At 32.1% G+C, this 17,521-nt stretch overlaps 1 protein-coding gene across 2 annotated transcripts in view; it reads left to right on the plus strand.

Moving 5' to 3' along the window:
* The window catches only part of LOC126769410 (connectin-like), a 35,063-nt gene extending 20,054 nt beyond the window's left edge, over positions 1–15,009 (plus strand). For both annotated transcript variants that reach the window (XM_050488171.1, XM_050488172.1), the window contains exons 2-3: positions 11,544–12,609; positions 14,498–15,009. In XM_050488171.1, the coding sequence (XP_050344128.1) occupies positions 11,568–12,609; positions 14,498–14,979 (1,524 nt within the window). In that variant the 5' untranslated portion in view covers positions 11,544–11,567 and the 3' untranslated portion in view covers positions 14,980–15,009. The remainder of the gene's footprint in view (positions 1–11,543; positions 12,610–14,497) is intronic.
* Positions 15,010–17,521: the final 2,512 nt, after the last annotated feature.

The following is a 17,521-nucleotide window of genomic DNA, read 5'->3' on the forward strand; positions in this document are numbered from 1 at the left end:
GCTGTAAGAAATAATAACCATTCCTTACATCGTCAATGCGTCACCAACCCTGGAAACTAAGACGTAATGTCCCTTGAGTCACCTTTCAAACCGGAATACAACAATACTAAGGATTACTGTTTGACTGTAGAATATCTTATAAATGGGTGGTACCTATCCAGCCGGGCTTGCACATAGCTTTACTACCAAGTAAATGTATTTTCAGCAATACTTATATGTGGAATAATGTTATAAGTAGCTGTATCATTATAGATAGGTTATAAATTGCATAGACTAACGAAATTAACGATTCTGTACAGAATTAAATCGTTTCATCAATTATATTCCGATATTCCAATGAGCACATCTCGAAATACCAGCACTAATGAAGCCATTGTATGTCCTGAACGTTTTTACACAGCAATTAACTCAAACTGAATCGTTTGCGGTTTATTTAATCACGATTGGTCGCCCGCGACTACGTTGCGCCATTTTTTTTCGCGATGTCGTACGAGACCCATTTTCAAGTGGTTATTTTGCTATTAGTACGACTCAAAATAGAACAGCTTAATACGATGAGATAATTATATATGAGTCAGCTTTTTGTTTTGATATACTTATGAAATCATTTACGATACTGTATATACTCTTAGCTACAATATTGATAATCATTTGAATAAATATAAAGTTTTAAAGTGGAATCTTAACTAGTATATTAAATGTGTAAGTGAGCTTGTTTGTTACGCTTACACGTCTTAACTACGCAAACAATCATCATGAAATTTTGCATACACGGTGTTAGGTTCACAGAAAAGGACATACAGTACCTAACAACCCTCCCTACTCACACTTGGGCGAAGCGAAGGTGGACACTTTTAGTTAATTTTTATTATGTGACATTGTTTAATAAATAAGTAAAAGGAAAATAGAACGCGTAAATCTCAAGCGATGATTGCGGGTTCAAACCCAAGGAAGCATCATTGAATTTTCATAAGGCTTATATTGTGTTTATAATTAACCTCGTCATTGGCGGTGAAGGAAAACATCATGAAGAAACGCTCTCGTTTTTATTTTATTTATTCTGTTCTATTTTATTTATTTATAGGCCAATGTAATGTAATAAGTATTAACTAATAGTTTCCACTCGTTGCTACGCCCAATTCTGAGTGGGGGGAGGTTTTAGGTATCCTATGGATTTTTCTGTTGCCCTGACGTTAATCATGTCATGTCATGGTTATCGGTTAAATGGTTAAGACGTGAAAGGATATTGAATAAAAATGATATTTTTATCAGCCAACCTGTATTGGTGGAATAAACTCCAAACCTTCTCTCCTCAAAAGATAAGACGCTTTTAACTTTTTATTCAATGTATTTTCTTCATGTATCATGATGTTATAATGTGGACATACCATTAGAATACGTATGCTATAAGCTGCCAGGAATGCCTTACGCTGCTATTGTTGAGTTGCGGTCACATTTCAGTTTAATGAGGTGGCTAAAGCATATTACAATATACAAGCTATTCGTCGTCTAGTGACATATATTTATATAACGAGATTGTGATTGTGATAAACGAAATTATGTAATGGAGTTTAAAAACCAAAGATCAGATTCCATGGCGTACTTTGTGTTTATATTTGGTATTATTTCATTTTATTCATACTTTCTGTAACGTCACTCACAACTTAACTACTTGGTGGAAGAACTTTGTGTAAACCTATCTGATATGGTACCACCACGATGGTATCACATGCTTTACCATCGAACGGTTATATTGTCGTGTTCCAGTTTGAAGGGTAATTGAGCTAGCGTGACTACAGGTAAAATGGACAAAACATCTTAGTTCTGCAGGTTGGTGGCGCATTGACGAAGTAAGAGGAAGCATAACTACTCATTATTGCTTTGTGATCAATAAACTATTCTAAATATAACCAAGAAATAAAGTGATAATCCTTACTGTCCAAAAAGTGGTACCGCCTGCCATTAGTAATAAATTATAAAAAGTTAAAATGTAATTTGTGTGATCATCGAATTATGGAATCCCTTTCTTAGAATATCGATTAAGCGAATAGTCATGACTACCCTGGAAGTAGTCGCCTCTCAGTAAAAATAATTACAGTGTAATATTACACTGCTGTGCTCAATAAAAATCACATAGAAAAAAGTTTATATTGTAATTTAAAAAAATTATACTATAAAATATACTCGCGAAGTTTATTTCTATTTACTACGTCAGCTCATGACCACGGCAAATAAAAACATGAAAAATGATGATCTTGGATAAAATCCTAAATAAAATGTATGAAATGTTAAAGTAATATAATGATAACATCTGAAATACAAGAACATGTAACAGAGGAAAACTTTTTGCGTTAGAAACGTTTCACTCAAACGTTACACATAAACAAGTTGCACTTAAATTTGTCCTTGCTTTAGCCTTTTTACGTAGCCATGCTAAGGTTAAATATGTTTATAGAAATAATCAAATAAATATAACGTCAAAACCATAACACGTCATCAATATGTTGCAGTCGGTTATATAGTAACACGGATCGCGTGTGTCAAAGCTTTTAAGCGCGAAATGCCCTTAGATTGTAATCAATTCGCTCGTAAAATTACTATACATATTATAGTTTTTCATTGGATAATGGCACTTTATACTTTCATCTTGTAACTTTTTAATTACCACCAGCGATAATTAGTTCCTGCATTCTTTTGAGCATGAATATTTAATTAGATGCGTTTTTTACACGCGATGTCCTTTGATGTTTTTAAATTAAAATAAACGTTATAAATGTTTCGGTAAATATTTATATAATGCGGTACGATTTTGCCGTGTTTAGGTATTAATAACAAGTGTACAATTTTTGAAGTGGTTTTTATTTTACGAACATTAAAATATTGTTTTGCCCGTCTACGGTTATCCGTATGATGTAATTATATGAACATAATAACAAAAGAAAACTGAGATACTGTTTTGTCTATTATCATTCTTTCTTGGACCTTTAACCGAGAGATATACTGCTATGTTTATTGTTCAAGCAACGACTTCTTCAGATAAGTTAACTTTGAATCAATAAACAAAATTATATTTCAAATAATCTTAACATAGCTATTAACTATAGATATATTTATATTTATAATATTTATAATATTATATTTATATTTATAATATATTAATTAATAATATATTTATATTTATAATAGCGGGGACGGCTAATACTGAACATTCTTCCCGACTGTACTGGCCGTCGCCGCGTTTGGACTCTACTACCACTTACCATCAGGTGGAGTAGAGTCATTTGCCATCCCGGGGATAAAAAAAAAAGATATGTTGAAAGCGGAGAAACGAATAAAATCGCTTACTTCGTGCCAAATAAATCGCACGCATATTTTATGTAATATGTCATATATAATAAACATATGAATGAAATCATTATTTTTTTAAGTGTTTTAAAGAATAAATATCTGTTCACAAAACGTAAATTGAATACGCTTAAGTAATAAATAAATTATTAACGCACTAATGTCTAGAGAGCCAGCATTTCGGTATATGTTTTGCATATGTATCGAAAACAATTTAACTTTATATCAATACGAGTCATAAAGCAATTTTGCTCACCAGCGCCCTAAATATAATACCGGAAGTCCGTTAAACCGACGTGTCTTGTCGCAGTTAGAATCTTTTTTTTTATTATAACCGGGCTTGTTTTGACGTTGACGTTGACATGTTAACGGAAAGGGATGCCGTGTAAATTAATTTACATATATATGTATGTTACATACGTTATCGCTTATGGAAATTGCAGATATATTCATTACGTATTACAGTCAAATCTCGACTAACAATATAAGCTACTTTTATGTTTAATATCTTATATATTGGCTTAGGAACAATAATACGTTCGTCTCGTGCTCTTTGGTTACTTAAAAACATTGTGAAGAAACCTTTTTCATGCTGGAAAAACGCATTACGTGTTTACCCCACGGGAACAGTGTGTGTGTATGTGGGGGGTTATGTGGGCCTCGCTGGTGTCCAGGGCGCGAGTGCGCCTCGAATATCGGAATATCCAATAAAAACCAGCGGTACCCTTCGCGGTCTCAATGAGAAGCACCACGCGATCCCTTGCGCATGCTACCGTGAATCGTGAAGTAACCTGCATATGTCACGTTGCAGCATTCTAATAGAATAACCTTCAAAAATTTTCCTCATTAGGAGAGAAGGACTTAACCCGAGTGGGAAGTGGTAATAGTGGGAAGCGTATAGGCTCTCAGTATATATTACTATATTTAGAATACCAGACCGAAGACCAGAATGATAAACAAAAATGTCGCTTATGTATATATTAATAGGAGCCGAAGTTGAATTATTTTTTGTATAATAAAAGGCTTTCTTCACATTTAAAGTTCTCTCAATCTTTTGTATAGTGAAATTCGCGTTTTAAGCTTAACGATGATCGATCGGGCTATAGTAGGCTTTTACGTCACTTGTTTTGTAAAAAACGAAAAACAAACTTTAGTGCGACCGTCACGTTGACGCGAAAAAGTTGCGACCGAAATTAATGTCTTTGTTTCAAGCTTACAATGGCTGTTTCGAAGCCTTTACTCAGTTCTATGGTTCGTGGTCGTTTTGTTTGAGCTTTGTGTTATCACTTCGATACGGTTTCATTCAAGAAGTTCTGGGATTAAGGCCAGACTGTGATGCGAAACTGTAATTATGAGTTCATTCTGATTACTTGGTACGATTATATATCGGGAGTTTTTAATGAAAATTATGAACAAAAAAATTTTTTTTCTTTCTTTAGAGGAGGCCTTTGTCGGTAGACAAGCTGTAGGAAATTAACGACCATGAGCCGATATCTTACTTCAAAAGTTTAGGACACATCAAACAGAAAAAAATGTATTATAATTATTTGTATAAATAAGAACAGCAATAAAGGCTTTATTTATTTCTTTCATTTATGAACAAAAATTTACGACGAGATGTGAGGTGATTATTATATTCAGGGTATCATAGTTTCTTTAATATTTTACGCATAAATTTATTTGCTTTAATAGATATGTTTTTTAATTGCCAAAGACAAATCATGAATGATTGTTTAGCTAAAGTTTTTTTTTTTACTATACTTTAACTTTACCTGGGGATTTCGGTATCTGCGGTGCTTCAAGATCTTTCGGTAAAAATCTCCTCAAGAGTGAAGAGAATCTCTTCTTCAGTCCAGTTTACCTGAATTGCTCCTTACTTAGACCAGGGGATAAATATTTCTTGATCCCGATTTCCTGCCCTTTTTTAAAGACTGACCGCGAGAGCCTCTTTAGTACCTGACCTTAACCCCAGATAGCTGGAATCCTAACCTAATCAAACAAAGAAGTTTTTAGTGCAGATTACATTCATAGGCTATTGTTTTAGTTTAGTTTTACTAAAACTTCTTACTTTTTACTAAGACGTCACTGTGAGAAATATTATTTAAAAAAAACAGTATAATACACATAAACCAAGTTATATTATATCACAATGACGGAGTTAAAATTCAACATTTACAAATTTCATTTAACCGTAACTACTGGGGTTCATTATAAAGGTTTAACGAGCTCTACAACGTATTTAGTACCCAGAAGCTTATGAGTGGAACAGTGACCGGTAGAAATAGCATCAGTCATATTTACATACATTTTAATTAATCATATTAGTTAATACTATAAATGAATACCTACTTAACTTAAAAAAACGAGTTCAAATGTTCCTCTTTGTTTAAGTTTTGCATTTATAATTTCTTAACGAATTGCTTTGTAGTAATATTTACTAGAATAAATAAAAATGTAAGAATAAAGTAAAACTCTAATAAAATGTATTAATTGTTAAGAAAATGAAAAAGTTTATTACAAAATATACAAGAAAACAAAATAAATCGTTGGTCTAGTGGCCTGTCCTGGATTCAAGCCCCAAGTCGTGCCGAGACTAAGTTATTGGTTTTTTCTTTAACTTTATATTTCGACATCTTCGACATTGTTGGAAGAGCATTGGAAAACATGTAAAGGTGTTGGTCCTACGCCTGAACTCTTTCCGGTCGTAGGATTGTCACCCAATCGGATTATGAGACTTAGTTATAGAGACTTTATTTGCACACACATTTGTGTGCCTGTCCTGTGCAGTTGAGTAATCTCTCTTAAGATTGGCTATCGTGGACATCAAGTATAAAACTAGTACCGTCAAATTATTTATAATCCGAGTAAAACTACTTCTATTCGACTTTATGTTCTAAGGACAACAACAGTGGGGTGATAAATTTACACCCGGTGATAATTAAGCGTATAAATACAGACATATGGCATCATAAATTATTAAAATTATGAGAAATAAACATTTATTTTGTAAAAGATTTTAAATGAATGTTGTGAAATGTTTGCTCAAACCAGTGTTTTATATTTAAAAAAAATGTTTTGTATTTAGTCCATTATAATGTTTAAATATTTGGCACTAGATATTTCTATTAACTACGTAGAGTTAGAACTCTAACTCCTTATTATAACCACCTACATAAATATTTGTACGTACGTATATATACAAATAGGTATTATAAACATATTTACTATGTATATATTTGTAATATATAACAAATATATACAAATCTACAAAACGGAAAAGTATATTTAATACTCGAAAAAAAATATCTCAGCATTTTTTTTATTGACAACTATACTTTTTTTTTTATTATGGAAAAGGTAGGCGGACGAGCATATGGGTCACCTGATGGTAAGTGATCATCAACGTCCATAGACATTTGCATTTGTAAGATACGCCAATGCGCCAACTAACCTTGGGACCGAAGATGTTATGTCCCTTGTGCCTGTAATTACACTGTGTCACTCACCCTTAAAACGGGAACACAACAATACCGAGTACTGTTAATACATTTTTACCGCAATTGTTTCATTGAAATGCCGTGTATATTCTATGAGAATCGGTATTATATAAGGTCGATAGTATTATCGTAATTTTTAGCAGACAAACGTTTTTATAGATCTGTCTGAAGAACAAAAACTGAGAACTATGCCAAATATTTATATAGTTTTATTAATCTTCGTTAAATGTAAATTTACTCTGCAATTAACCAAGATTTTTTAAGGTATGTAAATGACCCTTATTCATTTAATCAAAAAGCTTTATTATATTCTTTATTTCTTTGCTTAAATACCTAGTTATTCAATATATATATATAATAAGTTTATTCATTAGTGATACAACAAATATATTTGTTTTTTTTTTTTAATTTCATTTATATGCTTACAGAAGAAATTCAAACAAGCAAAATACGGTGATTCTGATTAGTCAGTTTCTTGTAGATATTGGTTATAGATGCCTAGTGATAAAAGCAAGATTGTTACTTGGAGGTAAGGCTTTGTGTAAGCCCGTCTTGATAGGTACCTGGGTGGTATCTCATCACATATTCCGATTTGAAGGGTCAATGAGCCATTGTAAGTACAGGCACAAGTGTCAGAACATCTTAGTTCCCAAGGTCAAGGTGCGTTGCGACGTAAGGAATAGTTAATATTTTTACGACACCGGTGTCTATAGACGATGGTGATTATTTACTATCAGTCGACCTATTTGCCCGACCACGTGCTTATTTTATTAAAAAATAAACCAACGTTGCAATTTTCAAAACCAAAGCACAACTGAGTTTTAAGTATTAATTCATTTCGTGTTAGGCGGTGAAGGTAAATATAATGTGGACACCTGCATCCTATATCCTTTTTTCCACACATGTTTCACCGCATAGGAGTAACGAGGTGGAAAATTCTCTAAGCTTACTCCTCTAAAAATGGCAAAGGTTTTGTTTATTATTTACAAGCTGTTCAATCCGTAATGTAAAAATAAAACATACTATGTCCCCATAATCACAAAGCTCAATCACCTTCTATACTGTAATACTACAATATAAAAACGTTTCTACAAAATATCAAGACTGTTACACAAATGTAGCGCTAGTATAAATTCGCTTTAAGGCGCGTACAAACATTTTACGGTAGAAATGGGTTGTATTAATTAATATATAACACGGAACAAACAATAGTCTCTTAATGAAGTAATTAAGTTTAATTGTCCATGCGACAGTATGCTGGCGAGACAAACGGATTTCGACACCAGTCATAAAGTAATAGTTAACATCTTTATGTTCCTCTTTAACGGTTAATTGTGTCTTGTACTTGTTGAGGATGTGGGTAAATGTACTATAGTTAGTTTTAAGCGATGTTAGTTGTTATTTAAATTTAATATTCTGGTAGGAAGCTGGTATTAGTAGATGATTAATAATCAGTTAACCTAGCGGTTAATCTTTGAAGCCTGGGTGAGACGAAAGCTACGACTCACCCTGCGACTTACATAGATACCGGTCACGGTTACTTTGGCAAATGTCTGTGTAAAATCAGATGTGACGCGATAATGAGCCATTACTATGACGCCAATGTGTGGCAAGACAGAGGGGCCCGAGTATATTTCAAAGATATCCCCCAGGGAAAGAAAAATATTATTTAATATTTGTTTATTTGTTGGGCTCGGCTTGCCCACCTAATAAAGGTTATGTAGTAGCTGAAACATGACTTATAAATTTTGGCTCTGTATATTTTTATGCATAACCATTTTATAGTAATGGTTTTGGGAATGACCTCAGGGTTCAGAAAATATTTATGTCGAGTATATATAGTTTTTTTTCTTTTCATCGTATAACGTGCAATTTATTATTCACAATATTATGAATTATATTTCAAAGACATATATGTAGCAATACACTGTCAAAAGAATTGTACATCAAATAAAACTTTAAGACACTGAATTAAGCTGATCACTGAATTAAATACTTATTTATTTAAGAAAGTTACACATACTTTGAAAATTTAGTGTTAATAATTATGAAATGATAATTGTCATTTCATAAAAATAACACAGTTAAAAAAATTAAAAAAAAAGAAATAATGCTGATACATATCCGTATTACCTTTGATATTTAACTTTGCATGTTGATTATTTTTTTATGTAGTTTTGATTACTCTACAAATATACTTACACTATTTAAACCAATATATTCAGAAAATAAGAAATGTCCTAGTGACGTTAAGTACGAAGTAAGTAAGAAATAAAAAGCAATATAACATGACATAAATATTTGCGTGTATTATATTATTAAAGGTTCTGATATAAAAAAAATATTATTTTATGAAAAAAGATAAATTTTTATTATACAGTTAATAAATTAAGTTGGCTCAGAGTATAAAACTGTTCATACAAATTTTAAAAAACCTCTTTCCAACGCATCATATTAATGAAATAAACAATGTTAACGTGCTATGTTACTTTAGAAAATTCGTAAATGTTATTTTTACTCTCGTGATAAAAATTTCAGCAACATGTTCTTCGTTCATAAAATAAGGAACAATTTCACAACTTCATACCAAAATGTTTCCGGTGGCTCGCATACTCATATGTCCTCAGTTTTATGTCGCCTCAGTAGGTATACGCTTATATCCATACTTTAGTAGCTTGACAGTTATTATGAATACCACTTGGAATAATGCTGATCGTCTTATTAGAAAACGGTTTGCAGACTAAAGTTAGCTGAATTATTAAATCTATTAATTATTGTATTGCATTAATCCATTATTCTCTACTTTTTTCTTTTTTTCACGTAGAAACCTTCAGAAAGGTATCAGGCTCCCATGGGAGCTGGGTCATGTGGAATTCTTACCCACTAAAACCACTACAATGGCCGTCCTCGACACGGATCGTAGAGGCTGGGGATCGTGTTGATATAATGCATCCGCGGCCCCTCCCGTGCTTTGCTTCGCTCGTGACTCGGCGCAGTTCTCTCCAGGGGGCGAAGCTAATCTTGCCTCCTCACACTCCTCACAAGTGCACACAGCAGCACAAGGCCATTCCGGCTGCCGTCCTCTTCAAGGCCGTCTGAAATAGGACACGCGAGGCCCCCACCTCACGCATTTTAAGCCCCGGGCGTCGGGCCGAAACGACGTCAATGTCGTCTCTGCCGAGCAGGATCAGCCCTTTCCCGTTCCCACTCCACCGTCTGCTTCTGGACCATGACGGTCTCACTGAAGGAGGCTTCGGCTTTCCACGCCGATTCCCTGCGAAGCACCGTCTAAGAACCATTATTCTGTACTTGATTGAAGAAAACAATTGATGTGTTATTTTGGAAAGAGATAGTACCGCAAGGCCGCAAGTAACATAGGCCTTTATGGCGGAAAAAGCCACGAGAGCGTAGTGGTGATAATTTGGTTAAAGAGTAGTAATTTATTTAACGTTACCGTTAACAAAGCATATGAAATGAAATTAGGAAAATACTCTTTGTTTTAGTAATTGTTCTTTCTTTGTTGTAAAGCTTTCTATCGCAAGATTTTTTTATTGACATAAGTAAATATTGAATAATACAAACAACATCATGGCAGCCGTCAGCTTATTTTTCCAATATTAATGATTTTTTATGCAATTGATGCTCGCAAATCGCGATATCGCGATAGAACCGCTCTGTCTGTGAGTCACTGTGGGACGACAGATTGTGCTCATGGCAAAGTGAGGTCTCGCGTGGCATCTTAAGTTGTAACGCTTAATCGAGCAAGGTCAGAGACGTATGTTTATCTAAAGAAAATCAATAAATAAACATCTAGTAAAATAAATAAAAACTTGGCGTTTTGTAAATAAAATGAATGTATTTTTGCTGCGTATGTAGTACAGACACTGACACGAAGAAGCAACGAAATATATAGTACACACGCCACGCACACACAACTGCGTAAGAAGCGTAAGAGAGTATCATGCCGTTGGTCGTCATGGCATACGAGCCGGTTTTACCCCCGAAATGCACCAATAGATGTTACATGTTAATGAAAGTGTGTCAATTTTCGTTTTAAGAAAAACGAACGGGAACGGCGTCTAACCTGTCTGCTTCCATTTTATGATAATATACAAGTATCCTAACAATGTTTTCCTTAAAAACTATAAATACAAATTTAGTAGTTCAGACGACCCTTTGTTAAGACCTAAGAGGTCTTTTACCAATAGTGTAAAAAAAATCTTAAAATATGTGTCTACATACCACTAGTTACAGTATGTACACAATGGATTGTATAGTTAAAATTATTCGAAACCCGCACAAAGCCGAGGACAAAATCTAGTTAATCGTTGTAATTGTTGATTTCAACCAATGTTAATTGACCTATTTATCACGTTTAAATTTTCATGTTAAGCATCCGCCAATCATGGAGTACGAAGAATAAACGTTTGCATGAATAATTCATACGTAGCTCATTTTATTATAAAATTAACGTACTAGTATTGGAATCAGAGACAATTAAGAATGGATATAATTTATTCTATTCCTTTCTGCTTTTATACATTATAAATCAATTACGAAGAGTTAATTGGTTTGGAATAAATTCTTTATTTTCTAGCAAGATTCTAGAAAATTCTATAAGATATGAATATTATTATGGAATATTTTATTTATACTATAAACCTTTTTTTACGTGACCCTAATACTCTTTTATTGTTTCAGATTTCGATGTGAAAAGCAATAAATATGGACTTCAAGTACTTAATCCTAATGATCGCTTTCGCAACGGTCGAGATAAACTTGACTGAGAGTCGTCAAAATGATAAACGGAGATGGAAATCCGAAAAATCCCCTTATTCGCATTACGTAAACATTTGCGATATACAGGACCGAGTGTCTAAGGTACATTGTTACTGTGAGAGTATTAAAATAAAAACAGCTACAAAAGCAGACTGCTGGGTTTTCAACGGTGGCATAGCGGAAGACGATCCTTTTTGGTCTAATTTTTATTCCCAACCGAAAATAGAAAGGCTTACGTTTAATGTGAGAGCAGACGGGGGCTTAACGTATATACCAGCCAAGGTTATTGTTAGACTTGATCGATTGCAGTACCTGAATATACAATATGCAAATATATTCAGTATACCATCATTCGCATTCACAAATTCGACTACATTAAGGGAAATAACGTTACAAAAAAACAAAATTGGTAAATTGGAGAGAATGGCATTTGCCCACTTAATAATGTTAGCTAATGTGAGCGTTGCTGAAAATCAGATATCGGAATTGCAGAGGGACGTATTTTACGTCTTACCTAATTTGCAGAGACTTCAACTATCTAAGAATACAATTAGCGTTTTACACGACGGGTGTTTTAAGCATTTGAACAATTTAATAAAATTGGATCTGAACGGTAATTTGTTGACAGTTGTCATTAGGGAGAACTTCCAAGGATTGTCAAATTTGATTACATTGGACATGAGAAACAACAAATTGATGATGATAGGAGATCTGTCGTTTGCTGAACTTTGGAGCCTTCAAGAACTTTATTTAGATGGCAACGAAATAGAATTTATATCCGAACGGGGTTTCGGCGGATTGACTCAGTTGAAGAAACTTTCTTTAGCCGATAATAAGTTGGGAGTGCTAGATGACGGAGTGCTCGACGATATACAAAAGTTGAATTTTCTGGATTTAAGGAATAACATGTTGGAAACATTGAAACAAGAAACGCTGAGAAGCGTTATTGACAATATGAAATCTAATTATGCACAAATCTCTCTTGAAGGTAAGTTTTTCTAAGTTTATTTAATTTGTAACTATTATTTTAATAATTAAATTATTTTAAGCCGCTAAACCAATTAATTTACAAATATTTATCAAACCAGGTGTGTATCAATATATAATTGTCGTATGAAACTTTCACAACAGATAATTACCTAATTACCAGCTACGAATGTATTGAATAATATACAAGCTCAGTTCAGTGGCCACAAAAACTATAGGCTGTGGTTTTTCATAGCGTGCAATTGACCCGATCAACCACAATTCAATGAAGAAATAATTAGCCATAACGTGAAGGATTTATGATTACAATGAAACTATATGCTCGTACATATCCGTCAATCACTATCCTGTTGTGCAGGCCATAATTCGTGATGGATAAATTATGTAGAAATTTGCCGAGTTGGTGTATTAAAAATATGAAAATTTATGATTTTCAACATACTAGGATCAAATATAATTTTTTGAAAAATATGCTGGAGTTTCACGAAAAAGATTGATTGATAGGCAAGTTTCAAATAAATATAATTGTTTCAAGTAAAATTTATAGGAAGTGGAAAGATCCATTAGTGATTAAAATTTAGTATCTTGCGCGCGGGTCTATTATGTTATAGTAGAATTTTGTAGATAATAGTTATGTAGTTCAGAACACAATTAACAAATGTGGAACTTTAGTATGAGTTAATTAAGCGTGTTTATTACTCTGCCGTAAATTTGAATTGTCTAGAGCGTACTTCTATCTGAAGGCGATGAATTGTTAAGTTGGATTAAAGATGATTAAAATTAAAGGGTGTGATTATATTGACTTATTATTCTGACATTCAAGGCTAAGCTTATTGATATTTAACCTTATGTAAATTACCTGGTTAAATAATAATCGCATATTAAAAATTTTTTTTGATCAGAACAGAAATTTAAATTATTTTTTTATTGTTGCAGCAATAGTTTTTTTTGTCTTGATCGACATTATTATATCCAATTAAAACAAGTACTCATTGTTTTTCATATATTATTTTTATTTGTTGCTGCTTTGGATTTTACTATATGGGCTTTATAAATATAATAGTGTGTGTATGTGTCCTTTGTTATGCCAGTACTTTGTTCTGGTCGCTGCTATCGCGCCTAAAATATTAACTACAGTAAAATTCATATGGTGCTGTAAATTCGTCACAGCTTTAATGCGCACGCAACTAAAATTTACACTGCCATGAAAGGGTGCAAAGGCAAGTTTGTACACGGGTCGAGGGACACATTCGTAATATTAGTCACGCAAAAATATTTCTTATAGCGCGGTCACATGGCACGTTATTCTTTGAAATATTGAATAAAGGATGTTTGGTGTTGCAAATCCTATCTGTATAAGCTTAATACATTCGTAGTTACTAGTCTATGAATCAGGGGTTGATGTATAGTTGTTTGTTGCGCCGTGACATTTTAATGGAGAGTATATTTCGTGGTTGAGAGATATTATATTTGCCGCAAAACTGCTCGTTATTACACTTACCTTGTCGTATATGATTTATTATCTCCTTTGATTCTGTATTTTAATTTGCTTTTTATTTGAAACTTCAGAGCACAATTTTTGCCATAACCAAATAATTTAAACTTTTATCTTGTTATTATTTTACCTGAACTTAACACATAGCGTAAATTAAAATTTATCTCTTTTTATGTCATAATTTTTAACATTTGTGATATATAATATTGTTTTTTAGTTGCAACATTATAAATTATATTTAATTTTATGTATATTTATTAATGGTTATTTTAAAAAAATTAAGTAACTTTCAAATTTAAGATTATGTTGATTTCTGCTCTTATTATTGTTTAATTTTTAACAGTTTGTTTTTTTATAAAATATCCTTTTAATAATAAAAAAAATATTTTAACAGGTAACAAGCTAACATGTGACTGTCGACTTTCCTGGCTGCACAAATTACGAAACGAAACACGAAGTAAGCGCGTAAAAGCCTCCTTAGACCGACTCAACTGTATCATGGACACAAAACTAAAAAATAACCTAGTCAATATCAAGATACAAAATGCTCAAGTACAATATAAAATTAATGTTGGAGCTAAGAAGGAAATAGATAAAACTGATGATGACGAAGAAGAGTTTGAAGACGATAATATTTACGATGACGCAATGAAGGATCAAGAAAACGGATTGGATGTTACAAAAATGGATTATCGTAGAAAACTAATGGAAATTCCTGTTGACATGCTTCCTTGTGCTAGCAAACTTAGCTACGAAGCCTCATTCTCGCCGCCAACACAAGACGAAGTCAAATATTATAAAACTTCAGGATGCGAAAAGTGCTTAGCGTCAACCATAAGTTTCATAACAATATGCACACTAACGAGAATATTGTAGCGTTATATTCAATAATGTGAAAAACATTTTAATTTATATTTTAATGTCTGTAATAGTTGTTTATGTCTACTAGTGTATAGTACTTTTTGTAAGAACTGCCTTGTATTAGACTAATAGAAAATTTAGTTCTAATTTTTAAATAATAATCTAATTGTTAGTTGAATAGAGTTAAACTTAAAATTTTAGTAATTTCGAAGTATTGCTTTTATGATACATTTAATATCACACATTAATAATAACAATAAATAAAAACATACACATTATTGAAGGCATTTTTTAAAATTATTTATTTACATTAAAAAATGTAACATAAATATTTATGTTTTACTGTTCTGCGTGGAAATGCTATTTATCTGTTCTCATTTTTGGTACAATTGTGTCTGGGACGGGTAATTACTTAATTTTATATTTTTCTCATATTATGTTTTATTTTTATATATATTTAACTACATCGGTGTTAAGCATATCTTATAGCTATTTATAATGTTTTTTCACGTGTGAATTATTAACTAAGGTAATTTTTTTACTGCAATGCAACATTTGCATAGAAATGTACAGCAATCTCCTAGAAGCACATTATTAGGATAAGATCAGCCTTTAAATTGGACTCTTGAGAGATTTCAATGCAAATTCTGTGAATTTTCTAAATTATATATTTAAAATAACAGGAATATCAACGACTTGAATGTGTTACAATTTTCTTGTTTGCATTAATACATTTAGGTCTATAATGTGATAGTTTTATCGATGGTAGGATTTCTGTAGACCTATGGGTACCACATGAATATGTGATTACCAATTCTACATTCAAATATTTGTATTGTGAGAGTATGATGTTAGATTTGAAGAGTATGCGAGCCAATGTAATTACAGGTGGAGGGTCATCTCACTTTCCATGGTCGGCGGCGCATTGTCGTCATGAAAAGTAGTTTTTTCTTGTATTCCTAAATTGTCTGTTTGATAATCAGGTGGATCATTTGCTCGTCTGAATTTCAAAAGCTAATAAAATAGGTGATAATATTTTATCATTTTCATTTCAATCATTATAATCAAACATTATAAAATAGGTAATATCAATCTATTTTGTAAAAAAAAAAACTGCAACAGAGCTGTTTCAAAATGGTGTATATAAAACGTTGTTAAATGCCTACAAGCTGTCTGTACACGTAAAGTGTAAACAATTATATGGATTTGAATGACACCGTGCATGGTCTAGTGACGAGTTGTAAAAAATGGATTTTCTCTTCACGACCTTTTCACCTCTGATTTATTTTGGCAGAACTATAGTATGCAGAGTCGCTGTACTTGTACTATTATAGCACCGAAAATTTTGTAACATATTTTCAATGGTTTTTTTTTAACAAAAAAATATAGCGTTTTATATATCAATATTGTATTGTATTGTATTTGTATGTGTAGGCAATTACAATATCTCATTGTTTTCTGGCTATTATTATCAGGGTAAGTTTATTAGTATGATATAGATAATTATTATTAATCTATTTACTATAATTTTAGTATGTATGGATGTATCTATCTATCTTTTTAATTAACAGATGTAAATAGCTCAAAGCTTTTATAAGCACTAGCATTAAATCAGAGACTGTTTTAGGCTTTAGGTTCGCTAACTTTAATGTTTAATTTCTTCAACTTTCCGCTGTGATTAAGTAACCAAAGATTTATTTTGTAGAATTTTGTTTTTTTTTTTTTAATTATATATTTCGTTTCCGTTACCTAACTTTATATTGTAAATAAATCTATTGTCTGATAAGTATTTCATTCGTGTATCCTGTAAGTATTGTGTGAAATAAATTGATACTTTTGCCGTACTTTTTTATTTTATACCTTTATAATAATGATCTTTCAATTTTATTTCTTAAATAAAAAAATAATTTAACCGTATCTTAATAATAATGTTTAGTTATTATTATTTGGAAACAGTATGATATTGAAAATACAGGCATTTTCTATTTAAATATTACATAGAAGACACTGAGATTCATATTGACATAACTCAGCGGGCTGGATGTTTATTTAGCGAGTCAACATATAAAATACTACTTATTCTAATAAATTTACGGATTTTCAGTGTGCTTTTGCTTTATTGACATTAAAGAAAATATTTTTGAGATTCCAATTTCGGAAACCGATCAAGAATCGGGTTGCGGGATTTACTATTACGAAGTTGACGCCACGCCGCCAAGAGTCTGGTGCGTGAGTCCTAATGGTGCAATTAATTCATCGACTGTCATGATTGTGTCGTGTGTTTATTGTTTTATTTTGATTTTAATATCTGTAACCTTTTGAAAATTCGTTGATTTTGTTTTCCTGTTTTTTTAACACTCTTTTCTGAGTACGAACGAACAGAATAAGAATTGGCTAGTAAACGAGAAAACCTAAAGAACGCTATGTCTATATTAGTTATAAATGTTATTATTATTTAAATTTAAAATAAAAACATCGCATCTGTTGTCGAGAATATTGTTAATTTTAAATGTTCAAAAACTTTATCTGTATTCCTAAATCCAAACGAAGTCTCGAA

Source organism: Nymphalis io, chromosome 7 (genome assembly GCF_905147045.1).
Source record: "Nymphalis io chromosome 7, ilAglIoxx1.1, whole genome shotgun sequence".
NCBI classification, from domain to species: domain Eukaryota; kingdom Metazoa; phylum Arthropoda; class Insecta; order Lepidoptera; family Nymphalidae; genus Nymphalis; species Nymphalis io.